This window comes from Melitaea cinxia, chromosome 20 (genome assembly GCF_905220565.1).
Source record: "Melitaea cinxia chromosome 20, ilMelCinx1.1, whole genome shotgun sequence".
Classification (NCBI taxonomy): Eukaryota; Metazoa; Arthropoda; class Insecta; order Lepidoptera; family Nymphalidae; genus Melitaea; species Melitaea cinxia.
Genome location: NC_059413.1, coordinates 3,000,629 through 3,027,578, shown reverse-complemented (window position 1 = coordinate 3,027,578; position 26,950 = coordinate 3,000,629). Strand labels below are relative to the sequence as shown.

The window sequence follows — 26,950 nt, the reverse complement described above, 5'->3', positions numbered from 1 at the left end:
TTATCTATCAGTATTGTGGTATTCAACAGATGAAGGCGTATGATTTTTCACTATCAAATTACAATTACTGCTATAAGTTTGGCAAAATTTTCCATATACTTCAAAACGAAGGGATTTAATTTAACGCCCCTCGCTCGTATCCACTCTGTATACGTTATCCTGTTTATTTTAAACGTTTCGTTTCGATTCTTATCAAAAGTATTAATAAATTGTGGCACTAACAAGAAGTCCACTCCGAACGTAATGGTCATAACACGTCATTGTGATTGAAATTTATATGCAGTGGTTCTGATTGTCGCCAGTTATCTGCTTGAATTGATGGAACTTTGCTTAAGGTCTTTCCATACACGATGATGTATAGCTATCGTTAAAACAGCATATGTTAAAAGTCCTCATCAACAACACAAAACAATAATTGAAAAAATATGCTAATAATTCAATTCATGATCTAATGATGATCATAAATTATAATAGCAAAATGAGAAAAATTAAAAGTTTTAATTAGACAATGAGTTGGACAAAATAATTTTTTTTATTATTAATTTTGTTAAGGATATGGTGGTCGCTTGAAATATTATTTTTAGATATTTTATTATGTATACTTTAAATAAGGTTTAATAATTAAATTAATTAAAAAGACCGTATATTAGACTTGAAATTGAAAAGTGTTTGATAAAATATTAAATTTTGAATTTTAATTTTAAGTGTTTATTTTCTTAAAAGTTTAAAATACCGTGAAATAAATAATATTTCGAGACGAAAGCTTTATTTCCATTCAGTACGAGCGGGCCGAATCTTCGCATAAATCATTCCCACCTGACTTCAACGGTTCTTCGCACAGAACTCGATTACTACGTTTATCTCTTTTCGCTCTCAGAGCAGTGACATAACTGAAAGTGATTTTTGATATGATATTAAAAAATGTTTAGAATTTCTTAATGTGTGGGTAACACAAAAATAAAATCATACAAATTAAAACTGAAAGTGACATTTTCTTCCCTACACATTTATAAATCAAACAAATCTTCACCTTCATATTTATCAAACATTTAAAACATTTTAATATAGCCTATTTTTTAAACTTTTACTGAACGTTTAGCAATAAAAATCTTACCGGCTTTTAATTTTTTTTTTTTATAAAGTTTGGTCGGTAAATAGGTGTACGGCTCACCTGATGGCAAGCAATTACCGTAGCTTATAAACTTCTAAAATACTAGAAGCATCGCAAGCGCGTTGCCGACCTTACCCTCAATTTTCCTCAGGAGTTCTGGTCACCTTACTCACCACAGGAACACAATACTGTTTGAAAACAGTATTATTTAGCTGTGATCTTTTGTAAAGTCGAGGTACTACCCCAGTCGCGGGCTGCTCCATATTTTGAGCAGGAAATTTCCTGCTGTGCTCTATCTCAGTTAAAAGATGTTTAAAAGAAGCGGAACCACGCAATCTATACAAATAAATAAAATTGAAGTGTCTGTTTGTAATATTAAAATAACTGCATTTTACTGAATGCATATACCAAAATAACGTTTTTTACAATTTTTGTCTGTCTGTCTGTTCCGGCTAATCTTTGAAACGGCTGGACCAATTTTGACGGGACTTTCACTGGCAGATAGCTGATGTAATAACTTTTTTGTTAAATTCCACGTCTACGAAGTCGCGGGCACAGCTTGTATTTTAATAAATTTCAATAAAATATGTCAGATTATTTAATTTTACAGCTATTTTGACTCGAAGTAGAGATAGTACAAAGGAATTTTGGTAAAGTACGCCAGTCACCTGCCAGATACCTACCTTTCGTAAAAGTTTCTTGACGAAATTAACGACGTATTATTGTATGCATTGGTAAGAGGACTTTTAAACAAATGTCTTAAAAAAATTATTATTACATTTTTATACAAAACTTATAACACTAAGACTTTCATATAAGTATATACTTTATTGGTATAAAGTTACTGGAGCGTAAGGGTTGGAATACAGACACAAGTCTCATTTTCAAAATGATTTAAATCAGATTCGTATAGCAGTCGACGCCACTTCTGATCTACTCCCACTATCTGAGTTTCCACATACCAATCGCCAATATTTTGCGTTATGCAATGTTTATGCAATATTATCTCTGGTATTCGTTGTAAGCGGAAATTCTGCCGAAGCACGAAATGGGTTAACCGCATTATAAATGAGATTACGTTAAAAACATGAATACTATCGTAAAACGGCCAAAATCCTTTTTCGATATTGGGTTCCAAATTTAAAAATGTATAAAAATAATCAAGTTTTAAATTTCATACGAAATATATCAAAATTCTATTTACACAAAACAAAAATTACAAATATATGAAGCCTCAAAATACACAACTTATTTTCTTCCACCTCGTTGACATTAAATAATAGTTCAATGACTAGTTCAACTTAAAAGCAAAAATACAATTTCAGTTTTATTCCTTCGCATTACTCATACACCTTCAATAAATATACATACACAAACCGAGATTGTAAATACATAATGACTTCATAAGTTATTACCATTTATAAGTAGTGTTGTGAGTTTTCGTATCTTTTACAATCTCCAACTTACTGTATTAATATGTTGAACTGTTTAAATGTTGTTTAAAATCACAACTATGTAGTTGCATAAGTCGCAAGTTCACTGTTGAATAGCAGAGTTTAGTAAATCGCCTTTGAAGCTTTAACAGTGTAAGAGATATTATTGTGTATTGAAAGGCTTTTGTCAGACAAAGTTTATTAATAAATGTACAATGTTAACGACAACACTAAAACACGTTGTAAAATTATACATTGAATTTACAAAAATAATGGTTACGGTACAAATAACATTTTTCACTTAACTTTTTTTTTTTTTAATATTTTTATTCTGTTTTTTCATTTTAAAGTATTTTAACATTGAGTTTGGCTTTTATTTGAAATTTAATTTTAATTTTATGAAACATTAGTTGACGATACAGACAATCAGATGACAGATGTCTTCTTTTTCTGTCTATCTGTCTTGTATGTCTTTCGAAATGTTAGACATGTGAAGTCGAAATAATCGTTACGTTTCAGGAACTTTTCTAATTTTCTGCGGAATATTCTTAATTTTAAACTCCGTAAAAACCACAAAGTATCGGAAAGGATAAAAAAAAAATCGGTAAAATCGCTCTTAATTTTTACCGTGGAGGATATTATAGATTTATTTATGTATATATATAATAAACTAGAACCAAAAATATTTTAAAAAAATGTACGTGTAATTCAGTTAACAGTGTAATGTTATTGCCCTGTTCTTTAAAATAAACCTCACGTCAGCTAACATTTAGTATTCCAACTACCGTAAGAGTCATAACCGGACATTTAATTAACACAGATTTGCTTAAGTAAGCTCTCGAAGTACATAGGAAATCTTCATTTTCTATTTTTCTGGTTTTTACGAAATAATTTTATTTGAGGAATAACACAGTTTTAAGAGATTAGCGTATTTTCTAGGTATGAAATTATTTTTTATATTTTATTTCTTTAATTATATCATCCTTCTATATAAATGAAAATGAATGTTGCTACGCGCATAACTCGAGAATGGCTTGACCAATTCCGCTAATTTATTTTTGCATGTTCCTTAAGGCACATGGAAGGTTTTAATACTTAAAAAAAATAAAAATAAAAATTTTTTGTTATTAACTTTTGATAGAAAAAAGTCTGTGTCCGGGCGTGGGCAGCTAGTATTGAAATACTCGTCAATATGTTAGTATCAAGTGTTAAATGTAATTTAAAATTATTTTTTACAACCGAATATATTAGTGACCCTGCTTTCTGCGGGTTGCGGGTTCGACTCCCGGCTGAATCTAGGTGTCATATTTGTATTTATATATGTATTATTTCTATGTATATTTAAAAAATGTATTTACCTATAACAGTCGGCTGCTACTTATAACACAAGCATTAAGTTGCTTACCTTAGGAAGCGACCGTTTGTGTATATATGTTATTCATCGTCGCGTCTTAAAAATTTTGTAAACAACCCTGTTTCGTATCTGTGTTCAGAAATGGAAAAGATGCATTCAAAGTGACTTTCCAAAGGAGAAACTTAACATTGAACGTAATTTAGAATTCGTAAACATCGCCCCGAGCTATACATCCAGTAGCTACCAGCCACCTGGCGGCATTCAAATTCTAAAACTACGTAAGTATCATTACGAGCACGAGAGATGCCGTGAGTAATTCGATCACTATTAATTTGTTGACTGTTTTATTATTATACTTTTTAAAAATATCTCTGCAAATATACGTTTTTGTTTCTGTAAATTTATATAGATCTTTTGAACAACTCTCTGCTAATTAATAATAAACTAGCGTCTGCCCGCGACTTCGCACGCGTGTAAATAATGTAATAGTGTAATAGTTACTTTGGGCTGACGCTAACAATAACTCGCACTTAGACTGTTTACGCAGCGCACGCAGCTGAAGCTCTCAAAAGGAAAAATACCTAATTTTGAATCATTCTCCATTGGTGCTCCGCTCCTATTGGTCTTAACGTGATAATATATAGCCTATAAGCCTTTCTCGACAAATGTGCTATTTAACACTGCGAGAATTTTTCAGATTGGGCCTGTAGTTCCTAAGATTATCGCGTTCAAACAAACAAACTCTTAACCTTTATAATATTATAGTATAGATTTCAATATTTACCAGATTTATTCACATTGCAATTTTGAGTTGAAGCCTCATATTCTATATAGTTCATTTATTCATTCACTTGGACTAAAATCACCTTATTCTTCTTTTGCTTCTTTTAATTATGAGATGAATGAATTTTAATGATAAGAGAAAAGAACATAATATTTGAAAGCCTCAATATTACCAAAAACTTCTTCTGACTTGGCACCCACCTTCAGCCAGGGTCTGATAAATAATTGTTTTGTATCTAATAATGTTTTTGCTTCATCATTACAGCCTATACAGACCACTGCTGGACATAGACCTCCACAAGTTTACGCCAAAAATAACGTGAACTCATGTGTTTTGCCCATAGTCACCAGGGCAGGTGGGTTGGTGCCCGTAGGGCTGGCTTTGTCGCACCGAAGACGCTGCTGCCCGTCTTCAGCCTGTGTATTTCAAAGCCAGCAGTTGGATGGTTATCCCGCCACCGGTCGGTTTTTTAAGTTCTAAGGTGGTAGCGGAACTGTGTTATCCCTTAGTCGCCTCTTACGACACCCACGGGAAGAGAGGGGGTGGCTATATTCTTTAGTACCGTAGCCACACAGTACAGTTTTTGCTTATATTACGTAAAATTGAAAAGAATCAGAAGATAAGTGTTTGTTGACTAAATTCCATAACCTTACTCAATAAACTTGCAATCAAATACAAATAGGAAATATCAAATGGGACCGGTTGAGCTTGATGAGTTTAAGCTCACCAATTCAAATATCTTTAACATATTGAACTACTGATTAACTATTTTTATACTTATAAGAGCTAGTGGGTTAATAATGCCTCTATAAAATATATATACCAAGAGTGTTTCACAGATTAACCATTAAATTTATCTGGTAAGTACATAATTTATTGATAGCTTTTATCACTTATGGACTTTTTACTGGTTGTCATTAAAGGTATGTGATGTTTGATGGTATCCAATAGTTTAAATTTTAGGTCGTATTTTTCTTATTCATCGTCGAATTCTAAAATATTTATGGGGTATTTCTACCCGCAATTTTGAATTTAATAGGGCTAAGCTTTAGACTAGGAAAAACCGAATGTCGTAAAGCTTTACCTTTAATAGTTATAGTTTAATAATTGAAGTGATATAGGTATTCTAAATAGCCTATTTTAGCTCTTGCGGTTTAAGGCTATTATTCACTTATGTACACGTTAAACTTTATTGATCACCGGCGCAAGAGGCCTTTAATTCATTAAGTTTTCTACAGCTTTTAGATTTACAATTAGCAAGTATAGAAATATCGGTAAGGTAAAGTAGAGTTTGGGGGTAAAATATATTGTATAATTTTATCTGCTGGATACCGATATACGTAAGATAGCTTTATCAAAATCCGTTAAAAGAGTTGATAGGGAAATTATTTTAAGCCTCTCAACTAATAAGCAACACAAAAGATGTATTACTAAAGCATGTCATTTTGTTATTCATTCCGTTCTTAGACACCTTTCAGTAACGTAATCTTAAAATGAATCAGCACTATCTGTTCTATTATACGAAAGATATAACCGTTGATTGATAAAATTAATACGAAAATCAATTTAAGAATGGCGTCTCTACATCGGAATGTTAAATCTTAAGTAGGTTGATTGCAATTTTCATGCCTCTCGCGTCGTATTTATTCTCGATGATCGCGTACAAAGATTTGAACTCTCAACATTAATAATATGTTGATTTAATCAACAGATAACGTATATATATTATAATATGTGATGCAAAAACTTTGTACCCTTGTTTACGAAAATTGCGCGGACGGAGGAGTATGAAATTTCGCACACTTATAGTTTATTTAGAAAAGGAGTGCAAAATGCTGTTATTTTTTTAATATCATTCATAAGAAATACATGAAATAAAAAAAATTACACACACTACCATGTACCCATACACATAATTATACATACTCTTTTGTTTAATGTTTAAACTTATACTTAATTTAAATTAATTATGATCGTATTTCGACCACTAGTAAAATTTATTATGTCATGAGTGATTTATGCGAAATGAATTATTTATTAATATTGAGTATTTTCATATATGTTCAAATTGAAATTATTTCTTTTTTAAGGCAGTAGTAGTAATTTAGACAAAAGCGAAACGTTTGTGCAATTCAAAAATAGGTACATAAGGCTATCTTACGAAATTTTACCTGTGCTGTAACATTTTTCCTCTAATTACTTTATTCAGTTTTTTTTGTTGACAGTAATAAGTGTACATTAATCAATAATAATAGAATAAAACAAATTGATTCGAAAATTTTATTTATTTCAGAAAAATAAGTCGACATTGGCTATTTATATAATTATTTTGACTTTACATATTTCAATGTTTGTAATCTAACACGATTTAGAGTCGAATATATTACGGCCGACGAACTAAAATCCTTTAAAGGCTTCTTGAAGTACAGAACTTTAAAACGTAATCCTGTTACAATAATATAGAATTTAACGTAAGTACGTTTTATTTTTTTAAAGGAATTATAAAATTTACTTGCGACGTGTGAAAAAACTTCATTGACGTTGATAAAAAAATTAATTTAAAATAATATAATTGTTTTATCGTTATGACGACTAAAACGAATACCCGTTGATGTCTTTAGCTCTAACTGTGAGTCGTGCTAGTGTGCGTGCAAGTACGCGATCTTACTTATAAATCATTCTCCTTTCATATTTTGATAACCGATTAGATGAATCGTACTGAATTAAACTTGCGTTTGTATCTAAAACAACTTTCTACTCAACATATAACGCATTATCCGCATAACTTGAAATATAAGTCTTTATACACATAACAAGTCAACGCGTAAATAAGTGTGTAGTAATTAATAAAGTTACACACTCACACAAAAATATTCGCGGTATAAACACTGTTTCGTGTGTGAGCTTTCTACTTATATATAAAACAACATAGACATTGAAGTTTTTACGTCAAATAATTATTTTAATAGTAGATCTTACCATTCCGGCCGTTGATTTAGACCAATTATAAACCCATTTCTTGGTTTCGTACACGGTTGTTACACTCGGACAGAGAAACAAAAAATACCTCTCATAGCAACTTTACATAGACACAAGTTTAACGATTTTTACGTACACTTTTTGAACTGAATCACTCAATAACACATTTTTATTCACTTTTAATTTTTATCACGAAAGTTATTGTTCTATCTGCGTATTCAAAGATTGTTTGAATTTAGAATTCACCGAGACATGATCACATGCGCTTACACAGCCTCTGTAGTCCGTACGACTGACCTGACTGCCGGTTTATAATGTTGCCAGTTCACTATTAAGTTTAGTCTCGTTGCTCGGAATAAAAATTCTACCAAAATAGTATAATCCCATTGTTACTACACTTTTTAAAGCGGTATAAATATTATTGAAGTAAAACTACTTTACGCACGCTTGACTTGGGAAGTAGGCTCGTGAATGCGTGACGAAAGCGTTACGTAAAGTGTGATCGGGTGAGGCGAACGGAAGTTGAGAGGGAGATATAAGTTAGTGAAGATAAAAAGAGAGATAGTTATGTTTCGTAAGTTATACTTTAGTCGTGTGGTCTAAAGCACTCTTTTTTTTAATATATTGTATGTGATATTTCAATATTTTCAGACACTTCATATGCATTGTAAAAGCTGTTAATAAAAATAGAACGTAAATCCCATTGACTAATAATGAATTAGAATATTCTTAAGCCCCGTTAAATTTTTCTTGTGGTTGAAGGTGTAACAGTAAACCACTCTTAAGCACAAATTTTCTTGTCTATCATGCACTTACTAAAACGCCCTAGATAGTTAATTTAGGATGAAAAATGAAAATTCATGCTACAAACAGAGAGGGAATTGGCTTGTTATATGAAAACTCATCTATTTTAGGTATCAATTAGGGGTCTATTTTTTAAATGAATACTGTATTCTATGAACGGCTACCAGGAGCTAGAGAGCCAGCAGGGTACCTGGAGATTTGTAAGCGCATTGCTAATCCCTCCCCTTCTGTCCACATAGTGCACTTCTAGGAGGTTTGCCTTTGAGGCTCAACGCAGAAACGCAACAATACTGCTAATATTATTTGGTTGTGATTATTAATAAGGTTTCGGTAATTCCACAGTCAGGCAGCTCCCGATTTTAAGCAAGATATTTCCTGTCATTTTCAACCTTATGTATGGTAAAAGCAAATAAATCACAATGATACAAATTCTCTGTACCGATGAAATCACAAAGTAGAAGAATTATTTTTTTACATAGCAACATTATAACTCCCATCCACTGCAACTCGTGAGATAGAAGATACGTGCATCTCTTTCGCCGCGCCGGAATGTGACCCGCTATCACCTTGAAGGCCGTAAGCTCGGTCGCTTCAATGAAAACAAGAGCTTTCGAAGTTCGAAGTAAAGTCTATTAGATACTTGCTCGCGCCAGCCGCTTAAGTATTAAATAATATTTACAGTTGAAACGCATTCAAATGCAAATGCAATCACGTTACAGATACATGGCACATTCAACACTAATTTGCATTTATTGTTTTATTATTACTAGTGGTCGCCCAGAGGTTGAAATTCGACCATAATTAAAAATTTAAATTAATGAAAACCAAAAAATTATGAAAATAAAGAACCTTTTTAAAAAAAAAATCATTTTGACTACAAACTTTGATATTCAACAAAATAATATTAATATGCGTGTGTGTCAAATACATGGTAGTGTGTGTAATGTTTCTTTTTTATTGATATAATATGTTTTTTTGCATAGTTTTAAAAAAATATTAGCATTCTGCACTCCTTCTCTAAATGTCAGAAATGTCTCAGAAATGATCATAGATCATCCAAACTTCGTGCAATTGTTGATTCAGTTAACTTGGAATTTCTGCCACTTTTACCTACACACTTTACAAAAACTTCTGATTCTCTTTTAGACCTTGTCATTTGTTCAGATATTAAACGTGTTTCCAGATTTGGCCAATACCCAGCCCCCGCTTTCTCTCATCACGATTTAATTTACGTCTCTTATAATCTTAAAACCCCAAAGCCTAAGCCTCCTACTTTATTTCTAAGGAATTTTGGCATCCTTGATATTGAAAAATTATCTACTGATGCGTCTTCCATTCCCTGGGCTTGTGTTTACGAGATGCAGACTATTGATGCTAAGGTCAATTTTCTTTGTTCCAATATCACTTACCTTTATAACAAGCACGCACCTTTACGTAAAGTAAAAATAAGGAGGAACGGGACAGCCCCTGGATTAATTTGGATATACGAAAAGCCATGGCCAAGAGGGACAGTGCATTTCGAAAATTTAAGCTGTATCGATCGGAAATCAATTGGTCAATCTACAAAGCTGCTAGGAATAGGTGTAACCAAATGTGCAGGAATCACAAGCGCCGATTTATTTCGGATAAAATATGTAACTCCTCAACTACAGACACTTTAAAATTTCTTAAATCTTTAGGTATAGGCAAAGACACTAACTCTAATAACAACATTTCCGTAGATATTGATGACCTAAGCCGCCACTTTAATACTTCTCATGTTTTTGATGATAACACCAAACATGACACTTTATCTACGATCCTAAGTCTGCCGAAATATGAAAAGTCCACATTTAGTTTCTCACAAGTAAGTGATGCCGATGTACGCAAACGTGTGTTGTCACTTAAATCCAAGGCTCTAGGTTGTGATGAAATTGGTCGCACAATGATTATTCATATTTTGGAATCTATACTACCTGCTGTTACTCACATTGTCAACTTTTCTCTAACTTCAGCTACCTTTCCGGATTTGTGGCGGCGGGCTCTGGTTCTCCCATTACCAAAAATTTCTAACGCATCCCTTCCGAATCATTACCGTCCTATTTCTGTTCTCCCGTTTCTCTCCAAAATTCTCGAATCTATCGTCCACAGCCAGCTGTCTGAATATCTTTTATCTTGCAACTTATTGGATCATTTTCAATCCGGATTTCGTGTAGGCCACAGCACTACTACTGCTCTGATTAAAGTGACCGAGGATATAAGAGAGGGGATGGAGAACAAATACGTGACAATTCTAACACTTATAGATTTTAGTAACGCTTTTAACGCGGTGGATCACGATTTGTTACTCGCTCTAATATCTCGAATTAACATCTCTGACGTTGCTCTTCAGTGGTTTTCTTCATATCTTTGGGGACGCAAGCAAGCGATATGCATTGGCTCTAAGCGTTCTGATTGGTGCGACGTTGCTGCGGGCGTTCCTCAGGGTGGAATTCTCTCCCCACTACTATTCTCACTATTCATTAATTCTATTACTTCTATACTTTCCTGTCAGTACCACCTTTACGCTGATGACTTGCAGCTTTATGCACAAACTAGCATCGACCGTCTTGATGATACCATTGCTAAGATTAATGATGATCTTTCGCGTATCTCGGTCTGGACCAAAAATTTTGGAATTAATGTCAATCCCTCTAAGTGTCAGGCTATGATTGTTGGGAGTTCTCGTCAACTATCAAAAATTCAACAACCTACATCACCTCTCTTTTTCAATAACGTGGTTATCCCGTTTTCCTGTAAGGTTAAGGATTTGGGTGTGACTTTGGATTGCTCTCTCAGTTGGGCGGATCAGGTTCGTGAGATATCTCGCAGGTTTTATGCATTCTTTCATTCTATCTTGCGCTTTAAAAATTTTCTTCCCGTGAAGGCCAAGATTGATTTAGTAAATTGTTTTCTTTTACCTATTATTGATTACGGCGATGCTTGCTACCCTGACTTAAGCGAGGAGCTCCTGATCAAGCTGCAAAGACTGCAAAATACTTGCATTCGCTTCATTTATGGGCTGCGCAAATACGACCATATTTCGTCCTACCGGTCTCAACTGCAATGGCTGCCGATTAAAGAAAGGCGAAAATTGAGAATTCTCTGTACCCTCTATTCTGTAATTTCCAACCCTTTTGCTCCTTCTTATTTAAAATCTAAATTTAATTTTCTCTCTAACACTCATTCTAGGGATCTTCGTTCTTCTCTTAACCTTACTCTATGCATACCTTCTCATAAATCTGGTTTTGTGTCTAATTCTTTTACAGTTAATGCCATCAGACTGTGGAATGAGTTACCGGTCAACATCAGGAACTCTCCTTCTCAACTTTCTTTTAAAACCCAGGTTAAAAAGTGGTACCTAAAAAAACTCTGTCAATAGCCCCTCCTTATTTATCTTTTTACTCTCCTCATCTTAGGCTTACATTAATATAACTTCATGTCATGACATTTCTTCGTGTGTTTACTTTTGTTTGAACATATTTTTTTCTTTTTCTCTTTTTTTTTATATATTTTGTTTGTAATATGTATATATGTATATATATAAGTATATTTATGTATTTATATGCGTATGTTTATTTTGCTTGTATTGTTTTATAGTCCTACCTCAACACTTACTTTTACTATTTTTTTTACGCCTTAAGGTTGACTGGTAGATAAGGCTGTACGGCCTTAAGTCCGCCTTTTGCGCAACGTGTTATCTTGATGTGTTGTTTTGTTGTTTTTTTTTTTTTTGGAGTTGTGTAATAAAGAATAAATAAATAAATAAACTATAAGAGTGCGAAATTTCATACTTACTCCTCCGTCCGTACAATTTTCGTAAAAAAGGGTACAAAGTTATAGCTGCACGTTTTGAGACTCACTAGATTTTGTAATGAGTCTTATGTTTTATTATTTGTCAGTTAAATTGCGCTCAAAGCCTCTTAGTTCTAACAGTGGTCGATAAATCTGTCTGACGTTTGGCGTTATATACCAGATAGAAGCTTAAGATATAATATTTTAATTTGTACCAGCAAATATCACTTTGTCAGGCATTTTTATTCGCAGCTTGTTGTGTGCCATTCATTAAGTACTTGAGGTAAAACGTTACTTAAATACCTATTTTACTTCTTGCTGATAAATCTTATCAGTAACTTATACGTAAGATAAACATTATTAACAACCAATGAAACCGACCGTAACTTTTTCCGATTGTAATTGTGTGATGATTATGTAAGATTGATCGGTATTAGACGGTGAGCGTAATAATTTTTGCTTGCTTGTTTCAGCCTATAATATCCCACTGCTGGATATAGGCCTCTTTCCTCGTGTAGGAGAACGGTCAGAGCTTAATTCACCATGCTGCTCCAATGCGGGTTGGCGGATATATTCCCTAGTATGAGTAACAATCGCTATCAAGTATACATGATAACAACCGTGACCGAAGGCTCAACGTTCTCTCCGAGGCACGGTGGGGAGACCCACAAGGACTGCACAAAGACCCAGACCACGGTAAACATCTGTATGGTAAATAAAATGTTTCATGTGCGGGGAAAGAGTCCGCAAGCGCCAGCGCAACAGCCACATACCAGTGTTGTGACCGTTGCACCAACACGTCGTCAGCGTATTAATTACTGATAAATGTCTATTAAAAAAAAATGTCTATTACATTTTTATTTTATAAATAACTGTCCGATAGTAAACAACTTTGCAGAATTTGGACGAGTTAGAACTAAAAGTTACTAGTTCGAATTTATGCTTAATGAAGCTAGTTCTAGATGACCCTTATAATAAAATGCAGAACTAAGAAAGGCAGGTGTTAAATTATTAATAGGGTAGTTAAATTATATTTTTGTTTAAAATTAATAATAATAAACACTTTGCACTGAAAAACATGAGCACTTTCGAGCGTAATTTTACAAATTAAAACTTTAAAAGTAAATTATTATTTTTGTAAAAGTAAAGCTACCACCGATTCGGAATATAGAATCTGCAGAGAAGAATCGGCAGGAAACTCCGCAGTTACTCGTTTGAAAAATAATATATAAACTGTGTTCTAGTACAAAATTAGTAACACGTTGCATAAAATACAAATAATATTTATAAGCAATGTATATTGCATAAACAATGTATTTCGAATATTTTAAAGAATTTCGCTTGTACGCGGATTTGCTTCAGTTTTAATGTAGGCGTGTGAAGTTGGTTGTTGGCTGGTTATGGACGTTATGGTTAACGCAAAACCTCCCGTCACGAATAAAATTAACGTTTTACATCTTTATTCTTTTCAAATATCTACTTATTTTACTTGAAATAAATAAATTATTTCTATGTAAGCATAATAACATATAATTATGTGCGTTGACTTTCAATATACCCTTGCACTAAAACAATAACCTCTTTCTGACATTTATTTGTACCGTTTTAAGTTCATGACTATATCGGTCTGTGACATACACATTTTTCATTACAATTCATAATATATTAAGAGTAAGTCACGGCCGTTTATTTCTTGAATGAATTATCTTAAGAGATCAATTACGTTTCCACGTAACTTTTTCAAAACCTTTGTAAATCTACGTGTATCTGAAATGTACCAAGACAATCATATTTCATAATGACTGAAAAAGAGTACCTAAATGTTTTTTTTTTGCCCATTACGGATGGCTAGAAATGGGAATGGATGATTAGAAATTTATATTTTGAACTTTTTTTACTACAGCAAAAAATAAAAAAATAACAATAATAATGGTTTTGTTTAATGACCGGAAACTATTAATCTCGACATTAAAAATAACTTTACCTTTCTCTGCATAACAAAACGCGGTTGCTAGGCAACTACTACATCTGTCAAAAAGACATTTGATTTGTTTTGATTTTTGAATTTTCATTGGTAACGCTTTTACATTTAAACTACCATCACACAGGAGATTAAAAGTAATTGCGTGACTGTTAGCAATAATTGTGGCAATTTCTGAGGAAGTAATGTACATTTAATTTGATTGGCAGACTGACCTCATGCCGTTCGCTTCAGTGTCGTTGCCCACGCGTTTTTATGACCAATCATGCAATACTCGTTATATCCACGCAGTGATAGGAAGTAAATGAGTCCAGAATTGGAAGAGACCTTACTGTGTGCAGTCAACCGAGGTAAGTGGTTATTGATTTCACAGTATTAGTCATATTTTGATATTTTATACTGCTGTACTTGTTTCGTGATTCACATTAAACTAAGGAAGCTAACAAAAATATTAATATTGGATACTGTATAGGTTCAAAACTATTTAAAATTTTAAAAGTTAATTTGAAAACAAAATTGTGTAGTTATTTATAAATTCCTGATTATTTTTATATTCAATAGTCCCATTTTTTCAATATTATAGTAAATTTGTTTATAATTATAAATAAGCTACATTTCTATTATATCATTGTTAAATGTGTCTAAAGTTTTATATATTAACCGTTTATAGTTACAGGATGTCACGAATAAGGCCACAATGGCAGTTACAAGCTTTAGCTGCACAAAAGAGGGACAATGAACTCCGTCGTGCTGAAGAACTAAAGAAAGTAGCCACTTACTTTGAGATCAATACAAATAAATCTAGACACCATGAACAATGGACAACAGAAAGTTATTATGAAAAGGCTAAGAAAGAAGCTGAGTTGCTGAGTGAAAAGAAAATAAGAACTGCGTAAGCTATTTAAGTTTTCAACAATTATAGTCAAATAATCAAAAAGCTGATAGTAAAGAAAATGTTTCTAAGTGATTTTCTCACATGCTATAAAGATCTGTCTACAATAAGCCTAAGTTGTCTTTATTTTACTAAAAATTTAATCAAATTTAACACATCTACGTTTTTTTTATTTGTTCAACTAATATTAGATTTTTTTGTTATAATAAGCTATTGAAATTTATTAAATTGAAGTGTTTTCATTTCAATTTTTAGGCAATTAGAAGAACGACGAAAGAAACTAGAATCCATGTTATTTCAAGAAAATCTGCAATACCAAGAAGAATTGAAGGCTCTCGCCTCTAAACCTAAATATTTTAAGAATGGGTATATTAAAATGTTGTTTTGTAATAAAAATAATGCTTTCCCATAAAAAAAATATTTTAATTTATTCCCTTAACGATGCTAATATTTAATTTACGTTTTCTTACATTTTGATATTAGTATATACTTAATATAAGTATAAATTTGGTTATAAATATCTCAGTAATACATAGTGTTGATAAGTGCTTGACAGCAGCATGTGATTATTAAGATTATTTTAATAAAAAAAAAAAAAAAATTCAGTACTATAATAAAATATTTATTCCGCAGGTCATATCTTAATGAGGTATCGACATCTACCTTGCAAGAGATTAATCAAGGTATTATAGAAAAAGAGGAACAGCTTCGCAAACAAGAGGCCGAGCTAAAACTTTACCATGCTTGGAGGCTACGACAGCCCGAGTTGAGAGCTGCCAGTTCCTATATTGCTAATGGGAAGTTAAAGTCTGCATGGTAAGTTTATTTTCAGTATATGGAGCAGCCCGACTGGGGTAGACCTCGACCTTACAGAAGACCACTGATAAATAATACTGTTTTCAAGCAGTATTGTGTACCTGTTGGTGAGTAAGGTGACCAAAGCTCCTGTGGTTGGATTGGGGATTGAGTCGGCAACGCGCTTGTGATACTTCTGGTGTTGCTAGCATCTATAAGCTACGGTAATCGCTTATCATCAGGTGAGCCGTACACTTTTAAAATATAGCTTATGTCATCATCATCATTATCCCAGCCTATTGCTGTCCACTGCTGGACATAGGCCATAGTCACCACGCTGAGCAGGCGGTTACTAACCTAGTTGTATAAAAAAAGGGAGGTTTTCTTTTTCTTATTTTCTAGACCACTCTACAAATATACACAAAATAGACCCACTTCTATCTCATTCACATCGGGTAAACCATACGCTTGTTTGCGGACTTAAAAAATAAAAATATTTTCTATTTTCTATTCTTTTATATTTTTATATGATATTGTAGTTTTTATTTTCACTATTTATTATTGTAGATAGATATTTTTTTTTTTTTTTTTTTAGGTATTTGTTTTTATTTATTTGTATGATTCACCAAATTAATATAAATACAACAATTTTGTGTGCATTAAATCTAATATCAAATTTAATTTTATTTAAGGCTTTTGACATTTGTATTCTATTTAGTCATAGTAGCTTATTATATATTGATTCCTATTTATCATTTAAGGATGGAACAAATAATAGAAAAAGAAATGCAGAAAAAGAAAGAAGACGAAGATACTCGAAAAATTCTGCAAGAGAGGGACGAGGCTCTCCGGCGCCAGATAAAGATAGAGGAAGAACGTCTTAGAGAAAAAGAGCTACAAATGAAGGTACACATCAATATAAAGTTGGATTATTATGAAGTTGAACACATGGGTCTTCTAGTCTGTACTAATATGGTAGAGAAGAAATATTTGTACTTTGAATGCATAAAATCTCTTACCATGTAAATGCTATGTTATCACTAAGTGACATAATCTATATCTTAAAGGGAGAAAACGGAACAGCTAAAATTATGAAATTCTCGTGGGTAAAGCTGTGAGCCGAAAGCTAGTTCCTTTATTTATAAAACTAGATCGGCAAACAAGCGTACGGCTCACCTGATGGTAAACGATTACTGTAGCCTATAGACGCCTGCAACACTAGAAGCATCGCAAGTGCGTTGCCGACCCTACCCTCCAAGAGCTCTGGTCACCTTACTCACCACAGGAAGACAACACTGCCTGAAAGTAGTTTTATATAACTGTGATATTTTGTAAGGTCGAGGTGATAATAATAAATGATATATAAATAAATATAAATATCATATGATATAACACATGGTTGTTTGTTCCTATGGTAAGCAACTTAATGCTTATGTTACAGATAACACAAGTATTAAGCCAAGAGTTTGAGATATTTTTCTTTTTTTTGATACAGAAATTATTCATATATAAATATATATACAAATATTTTATTAAACCCAAACTCAGACGGGAATCAAACCCGCAACCCGTAGAACAGAAAGCCGGGCCACTACAAACTGCGCCAAGTTGTATCTGAATCTGTTGTGAGAATTTTAAAATGTTTTTGAGTAACGAAAAAGTTAAGATACTAAATTATGTTTGAGTTATTATAGTCTATATGGCTTTAAATGTCTATCAGGGGTTTTATTTACCCATAACTAAACTCCCATTATGTGGGTAAATTACTGCTTCTATTTACCTGATTTTTTTGTATATTACTTAGAAATGGTAGCTTTTATCCACCCAGTATATACCTATAGTGGTAATAGGACAGTAGAATAATTATACTATTTAAATAAGCATACAAAACCTAATTTCAGGAGCTCCGAAACAGCCTAGAGGGTCAGATAGCAGAATTAAGCGAAAAGGAAACGATAGTTAAAAAACTTCGAACACTAGAGGAGAAAGAAAGAATGAAATTAGAGGAATTGCAAACTCTATCCAAGGAGAGAGAGAAAGAACACACGAGACTTGTGGCAGAGAGAGACGCACATATTGTGAACATGGGCTTACATAAATATAAGTTAAAGCGGAAAGTTATATCTGTGATAAGTGAAATTGACTTAGAGTTGAAAATGTTGGAACGGATAAGAAAAAGTGTTTTAAAGGTAAATATTATATTTGAAAAGTAAGTCACACTTTAGGGGAAGAGGTGGTTACGTTTTGATAAAAGCGGTAGTCATGTAATTAAAACTGTGATATTTAAAATATAAAAATAAAACAGAATAAATAGTAGCTAGTACATTCTTGATCCGTACAGCCAAAGAATGGAACTCTCTACCAGCGTCTGTGTTTCCAGAAAATTATGACCTGGGGATCTTTAAGTCGCGAGTGAATAGGTTACTTCTAGGTAAGCATGCTCCATCTTAGACCGCATTTTCACTTATCATCAGGTGAAATAGTGGTCAAACGCAAGTCTATCATTGTATTAAAAAAAAAAAAAATTAGAAGTGCTATTTTCATTTAAAAATTTTAAAGAAACCTGTCATTGACATAGTTCTGGTATAGTGGTGTGTGAAAGAAATATGAGGGATAATTCCGCATAGTTGTGGCTTGACGTGTTTCCTGACCCCCGGCATAGGATTTCATTACATTGCGGCGTTGTTGAGAGTGTTGTTGTGATACTGAACTATAATTTTCGGTACTTATGTGTACAGTGTATTAATGTAAATGTGTATTTTTAATTTATTTTGCATAGCACCAAAATTGTATCGCTTCAGCCTGTAATATTCCACTGCTGGACACAGACCTCTTGACCCATGTAGGAGAAGGATCAGAGCTTAATCCACCACGCTGCTCAAATGCGGGTTGGCGGATATGTTCCTTACTATGAGGAATGGTTGTTATCAGTTGTACATGATAACAACCGGGACCGACGGCTAAATGTGCTCCCGAGGCACGGTGGGCAGACCCACAAGGACTGCACAAACACCCAGACCACGGCAAACATCTGCATGGCCAATACAAATGTTTGTCATGTGCAGGGATCGAACCCGCAACTGCCAGCACAATAGTCACAAACCAGTGCTGTGACCGTTGCGCTAACGCTTCGTCCAAAATCAGTCAAAATTGTATAATCTAATATATAAAATTCTCGTGTCGCGGTGTTTGTAGTTAAACTCCCCCGAAACGGCTTGACCGATTCTCATACAATTTTGTGTGCATATCGGGTAGATTTGATAATCGAACAACATCTATTTTTCATCCCCCTAAATGTTAAGAGTAGTCCGCCCCTATTTTTTTTTTAATTTTTAGTTAAATTAATTATTTTTTATTTTATTATGATTTGGCGTTGAAAAATACATATAACCCTAAATTTTCACCCTTCTACCACCAACCCCTATTTTTAAATAGCGTTTAGCGGCAAGACAACATTTGCTGAGTCAGCCAATATAAATATATTTTTACAGGACTACGAAGTAGACCGAGAAGTATGCGCAAATCAAAAGCGTGTATTGGACGCGGCGCTTCGGGAGTTAGAGGAGCACAGGGAGAAGGAGAGACAGAGACAGAAGAACATTGAAACTATGTACGATGGGGAAGCGAGACAGATAAACGAGAAACAGGACAAGGTATATATGACTAAATTAATAACAAAACTGTGTGGCTACGGTACTAAAGAATATAGCCACCCCCTCTCTTCCCGTGGGTGTCGTAAGAGGCGACTAAGGGATAATTATTTTATTTTATTAATTATATTTTATTCTATTGGACAGGACAAAAGAATGCCCTACTACTCACGGCTAAATAAGTTTCGGTTAAACTCACTCTCTAACCGGCGCAAGCTACTTGATATGGTATTCTTACACAAACTAGTGAATGGAACTGTGGATAATTCAGAACTCCTAAGCAAAATTTCAATTAACGTTCCCTCTCGCATACCACGATATCCCCTTTCACTATTTGCTTATAAAACCCAGAGAACAAACCTCGGTTATTATTCCCTCATCCCTAGACTGAGTAGGCTCTACAGAGAATTTACAGTTGAAAACAAGTCATTAGACATCTTTGCAGATAACTTAGCTGTATTTAAAAAGAAACTATTAAAGTCATTTGATTCCTCAAATCAAAAGTTATGTAGCACTAATATTAACTTATCTTAATTTATAATAGTAATAGTTATGTATTTAGTTCTTTATTTTGTTTGTATTTTTTTTTTAATTTAAATCCTATATGTTTAAAATCTTTTGATGCTGATGACTCAATTGTCTAAAGCGCATGCTGTAACTACCTTTAAGAGGAATTATATGTATATACTTAATACCTTTGCATATATCTAATTGTAAATTTTTTAAACATGCAATTCTGTTGGTGGTTCTAATTAAATAAATAAATAAATAACACAGTTCCGCTACCACATTGGAACTTAACAAGCCGACCGATGGCGGGATAACCGTCCAACTGCTGGCTTTGAAATACACAGGCCGAAGACGAGCAGCAGCGTCTTCGGTGCGACAAAGCCAGCCCTGCGGTCACCAACCCGCCTGCCCAGGGTGGTGACTATGGGAAAACACATGAGCTTACGTTATTTTTGGCGTAAACTTGTGGAGGCCTATGTCCAGTAGTGGACTGTAAAGGCTGAAATGATAATAACAAAAGACAGTTTTTTTTTAAATTCTCCTCTGCAGAATCTACATTACGAATTGGCGACGAACTTTAATTAATTTATTCTAAAAATATTTTTTATAATAACGATTTGTAAATGCTTTTTTGGAGCCTACCTGAATAAAGTCATTTTTGATTTATACAATGAAAGCAGCTGTAGAACTATATTTAGAAGTATCTTAGAATTATCGGCTGGGTCTCAGCCGCCAATGCCAACATGGTCAACAAAGGGGCCTATCATTTCGAAAAAATTAATAAAAATAATCTGATCTAGATTACATTGTTTGATGTGATAATTGTATCATCAGATCCTTGAAACACATATGTCTACTAAATTCTATCAACGACATATTAAAACATATTCTCATTGTGAATTTGTTGGCAGTTCAATTTTGGCTTTCTATGGTCTTAAAGTGAAGGCTTGACAAGTAGTAGAAAAAAGTTGCTTTTTTATGTGTCTTGTCGGATCTTCTTAAGGTCATAAAAGTAATATTTAAAATTAATATGACGTTTTTCAGTTATGGGCAAAAGAACGCGAGGCTAGGTGCAATCTCATGAAGGAAGTGATAAAAACGCTAAGAAGACAAGTAGAAGAGAAGATAGAGGCTAACATTCAAATGCAGAAGGCGAACGTTCTCGAAAGGGAGAAGATTTTAGAACAAATGGAGATCTTCCATCAGGAAGTACGTACTAAGGAAAGAGAAACACAGGTAAGATAATGATATTATCGAGATCTATACTGTCTATGTCTATCGATCTAATACGATTATCGATATATGTTTCTTCATAATATTTGCTTTTAAAAAGTTCATTAAATTTATTGGGTTTAGATGAGAATTGCAAAAAAAAAAATTGGTTTTCAAAATTTCAATATTGCTAAACTATGATTTTTATGTTAAAAAGGTACCTACTTGTTGTTTGGTCGTTTTAAGTTGTCAATATACCGTATTGCATTTTGTTAAATTAGAAAAGTTGTTATTTTCTTTAATATTATTTACTTTAAGCGGCGATCGTAATAAAAGGTGGAGACGAAACATAAGTACAAAATATGACATTTAGGTCTTAAACAGAATTTGACAAGTGTCAGATCGCCAGACCGTTGGTTTATTATTTGTCTATTATCAAATAAGTGATAATGTTCATTTTTGTACATATCCACATTTAATGACAGTCGCTGCTTATAATCAAGTATTAAATTTAAAAAAAAAAAAAACGAATGTGCTTTAGACCACACGACTAAAGTAAAACTTACAAAACATAATTTTCCCTCTTTCTATCTTCACTAACTTGTATCTCTCTCTCAACTTCCGTTCGCCTCGCCCGATCACACTTTTCGTAACGCTCTCGTCACGCATTCACCAGCTTACTCCCAAAGTCAAGCGTGCGTAAAGAAGTTTTGCTTCAAATAAAATTTAACAAAATGATACTTATCTTCCAGTTAAAGAATATATCGTGTTCAGCGATAACGGCCCTCCAGTCGCAACTGAACAGCCTCCGGCTACAGAGGGATCACATGCAGGCGGCGGCGGACCGGGAGGCGGAGTTGCGGGCGGCGGCTGCGAGCGAACGATCGCTACGGGCTGAGATCGCACGAGTACAGAGGGAGGGAAATGTACAGGCCTGGGCGTAGTGCGGGTATTCATTATTTACTTATATATATTAATACTATCTATGAATAAATATCTTATAACATACACACACTGTCGTCTGTTCCTAAGGTTAATGCTGTGTGTGTGTTATAGGTAACAACCGACTGATATAATTATTTCATCATCATCATCATCATTACAACCTATACAATAGAGTATACTAGATATAGTTATTTAAGACTCGTATATGTATACTTAGTTTAATTTATTTATTATCTATGGAGGTAAATTTCGCAACTAGCATTTATATATTGGGTGTGGACGCCATGTTGGATTTAGAACGACGACACACAGCTATACATGGATTTTCATTCAAACTAAACTTGTATACCAAATTTCAGCTCAATCGATTAAAGATATATGTTTCAAAATTTAGTTGCAAAATTCCACCCCACTGACATACATACATACATTGTAAGTTAAATAAAAGCTTTTAATATACTCGTATTATATGTACAATAATAGTGAGCAACCGCCAAGCTCAACATTATTGTGGTTTTGTGATGATTTTTATTATTTTTTTATTTATTAAGCTTTATTGCACACACAAAAAAGAAGATACATTTTAGAACGATTAGATACAAAAACAAATAATGTATACAAAGGCGGCCTTATCGCTTGTAGCGATCTCTTCCAGGCAACCTTTACTAAAAGTAGTATAAGAAAAATATGTCGGTAATAGTGCGCAATCAACAACGCAAGTTTATTACACATAGTTACATAATACAATATTCATGCATTTAAACGGTATTTACCTACATAAACATATAAAAGCCAGCCCTGCGGCCACCAACCCGCCTACCCAGCATGGTGACTATGGGCAAAACACATGAGTTCACGTTATTTTTGGCGTAAACTTGTGGAGGCCTATTTCCAGCCGTGGACTGTATAGGCTGTAATGATGATAATGATGAAACGTATACACACATATGTAAATACATACTAAATATATTTATACAAACATACAAATAAAAACAATCTACCAATAGAATACATATACATGATTGTGATTAATAAAAATAATTTTCTTTTCATAGATGAAATATAAACACCAAAATGCATATACGCGTGTTACTTCCTGACGACTACATGGTGCACACCATATGGAATGACAATAGTAACCGATACAATTAATTTTCTTAGAAATTTAGTCTGTTTATTCGTTTGGATGTTTGTTTTTGATTATCATTTCATGTAGCAGATATCGTTATCTCCCACATGAAGTTTGATGCAATTTTCATAGTTCTAATCAAGTAGGTGTAACTTAAAATGTGGTTTAATAATGTGGTCTAGAAGATAATTAAATACTCTATAAACGATTGTAGCGAAATTTCAAAGAAGTCATTTAGTATGCACATCATAAGCTGAATAAACGAAATTGCGGTTAGCTTGTTATTGTGACATGACAATCCCATTTTTTTTTTATATTTCGAATCTCGAAGACAGCACAAAATGTTTGAGAATTATCCTAAAAGTGCCAAGAATGACTCTGTGCCTTTTTTTTGTAATATTGTTTAAGTCAAATGGTCAATGGTTTTATTCATCTATTGAGTGAGGTCTAAATGATAAAGTGTGATAGATTTGGTTTTTAATGTGCTAGAAAAATGTGTAATATGTTTTCATGAATCGGACTAATCGTCTTTTGGGTGCCTAAATACTCATACTCATCATTTGAAATGGACTAATCGATGGAATCGACTTTTGAGTGCCTAACCAGTGCCTCTTTAGTTAAAATATATTTGCATGAATTATGTGGTAAAAATTGTCGTTTGGAATTCGCAGACGGCAGAAGTGTAACTTCCGAAAAGTAGCCTACGACACCAAGAATATAAAGGGGCATCATGCCCCGGACGTTACACACAAAGGGGCGCCAAATGGTCCGCAAAACTAAAAATTGGTGGACATATTATATGGTTTTCGAATCTAAGTCTTATATTGTAAGTAATCTCAGCTAATTTCTAAGCTTAGATATTGTTACATATGAATGATTTAAAATTTATTTATTGTACGTAAAATGAATTTTGATAGTTAAGAGCGAACCTCAAGCCTGATTTTTATTACTTAGTAAAATGATATTGTTTGAAATAGCACAACCACTGGTATTTTAAAGTTAGTATTTTTAGTTTGTTTTCATTAATTTTAGTTTTTTATTGTATTGTATTTTATTTATTTATTAGAATCGCAAATGGAAAACAACACTTTTTTTTTAAATAAACTAGCTCTGCTCTGCGGTTTCACCCTTGTTAAGTTGAGGAAGAAACTTAATAAGATATTATATAGCCTTCTTTGGTTGGGTTTCCAACATAAATTTTTTTTTAAGAATAGCGCGTTCATACAAATAAACTTATCAACTTATGAAATAATGTTTAGTGCCTTCTCAATTATAGGCGATTACAGCTTAATATTGAAAAAACACTATTTAAAATTAAACTAAAAGAAAGGATATTAATGAACTAATAATTAATATTAAATATTTGTATTTATTATAAAGTCAATTACAAAATAAATAGTGACAAGTAGAAGTTATCAACTTATTTAAATAAAATATTGAAAGTAAGGCGAAATTTAAATACCTATATATTTATTTTATAACGTTATTATAGCTTAAGTAGAAAATTATATTCATGTAAAATAAAGTCGATCCCAAATTTTTATCCTAAATTGATATTTTTAAAGAAAAGAAAGTTTCTAAATTAAATCTTTAGTTTTCAATTTCTTGTCTAAAATAATGATATTAGTTACATGATATTGCTTTAATACGGAAATTCGTGATGTATTTATGTTTTATTTGTGTGGTTTGATTTTAAAAATAATAATACTATAAGCGATCCATGACGTGTTCCTATTATAATGTGTGATACAAAATATAGTTTTTTTACGAGTCTTCTTTTTTTTACACTGATAATCCCTTCCTACCAGGGCCGGATTTAGAGGTCGGGAGGCCTCGGGGCAACAAAGACGTGGAGGCTCCCTTGGCCCCAAATTATTTTCCAAATTAAATGGACATTTTTTTTTCATTCGAGTTTTCCAATAAATAATTTATTGTGAAACCAAGTATAGATTAGGTAGATTTATTATTATTATTTAACGAACGTATTTATAAATATAATTGAAAACAAGAATTATCTGAAATTAAATTTTAGCGTGAACCACGCGATCCACGTGCAAGCACGTGCTCCCCTAAATCTGGCCCCGTTTCCTACTAATATTTAATTTTATCTATTCTAAATAATTCTAATATTGTAAATTTGAAAGTTAGAATGGAATGTTTGGCTGAATGGATCTGAATGAAATTTTGAAATTTGATAGAAAGGTTTAGAAGGGTTTATAGTAAAAAAGCTTCTTTTTATACTGGAAAATGGACAGTTTCAGTAGAATATATATTTTTGTGTATAAGAGAGATCAATATCTTATTAAATCTATCGTAACTTAAAAAAAAAAAATGTAATAAAAGCGGAACAAACTTTGATATTTAATTAATTTTATATTTTTTTTAATGAATTTTAAGTGTTACAATTAATTAACTTAGTGTTTAAAAAGAATACAATCGAAATGACAAACTCCTCCGTTGTCGGGAGTCTTAAAAATAAGACAAATACTGATGAATGATTGAAGAATTGGTTTTTAATTTGAAGAATTTTGTTATAGTGCCATCTACTAGAAACAATAAACAGTAGCTTACTATTTTCTGGTACTATTTTACAAGCCGCTGTTGATATAACTAGATAGTTGGCGCTGTAAATCTAACAATTTTTAAAGTATATCACTAGATGTCGTTGTGCGAACAAAATCTAAAACTAAACTTAATTTCAATTTGTTGACCCGCTACTATTCGTCGGTGTTGAATACTATATAGGTAAATGCTAACAATGTAAGCGCAAAGACTAAAATCATCGAAAAATTAGAACCATAAATATATTTTGCTTACAACATTTTTTACATAAAACAGTTAGGTACACATAATAATAATAAAGTAGTGTTTATAAAACATCGCAATTTTTTTAAATTGATTTTTTTTTAAATAACAATGCGAAAAAAATTAAGCCTCAGGTATAGTCGAAGTCGTAAAACTTTTTAACCGACTTCCAAAAAAGGAGGAGGTTCTTAATTCGACTGTATTTTTTTTTTATGTATGTTACATCAGAACTTTTGACTGGGTGGACCGATTTCGACAATTTTTTTTTTAATCGAAAGGTGGTGTGTGTCAATTGGTCCCATTTAAATTTATTTGAGATCTAACAACTACTTTTCGAGTTATATCTAATAATGCGTTTTTACTTGACGCTTTTTTCGTCGACCTACGTTGTATTATACTACATGACTTTTTATTGGATGACTCGATTTTGATAATTCTTTTTTTTGTTGAAAAGTAGATATCCCTAGTTTTGTACCATGATAAGGAAACCAGGATCTGATGATGGGATCCCAGAGAAATCGAGGGAAACTCTTGAAAATCTGCAATAACTTTTTACTGAGTGTACCGATTTTAATAATTTTTAATTTAATCGAAAGCTGATGTTTGTCATGTGGTCACATATAAATTTTATTGAGATCTGATAACTACGTTTTGGGTAATCTTTGATAACGCGTAGTTACTTGACTATTATCGTCGATCTACGTTGCGCTCGTCGATGTAATTGAAGTCGGTTTTTTTTTCGTTTGAGAGCAA

General features: G+C 32.8%; 1 protein-coding gene and 1 long non-coding RNA gene across 2 annotated transcripts; one reads left to right on the top strand and one right to left on the bottom strand.

Moving 5' to 3' along the window:
- Positions 1-1,899: 1,899 nt before the first annotated feature.
- Positions 1,900-11,108, bottom strand: LOC123663478. The gene is made up of 3 exons (XR_006744667.1): positions 10,671-11,108; positions 10,418-10,420; positions 1,900-1,912 (listed from the first exon to the last, which is right to left on the bottom strand). It is a non-coding gene; the product is annotated as an uncharacterized LOC123663478 (long non-coding RNA).
- A 3,212-nt stretch (positions 11,109-14,320) lies between these two features.
- On the top strand, positions 14,321-22,262 carry LOC123663489 (trichoplein keratin filament-binding protein). The gene is made up of 10 exons (XM_045598164.1): positions 14,321-14,396; positions 14,469-14,609; positions 14,930-15,151; positions 15,407-15,517; positions 15,785-15,967; positions 16,708-16,852; positions 17,848-18,135; positions 19,438-19,599; positions 21,151-21,342; positions 22,071-22,262. Exons 3-10 carry the CDS (start codon positions 14,937-14,939, stop codon positions 22,260-22,262), a joined length of 1,488 nt encoding a protein of 495 aa, XP_045454120.1. The 5' UTR covers positions 14,321-14,396; positions 14,469-14,609; positions 14,930-14,936.
- The last annotated feature ends 4,688 nt before the right edge of the window (positions 22,263-26,950 follow it).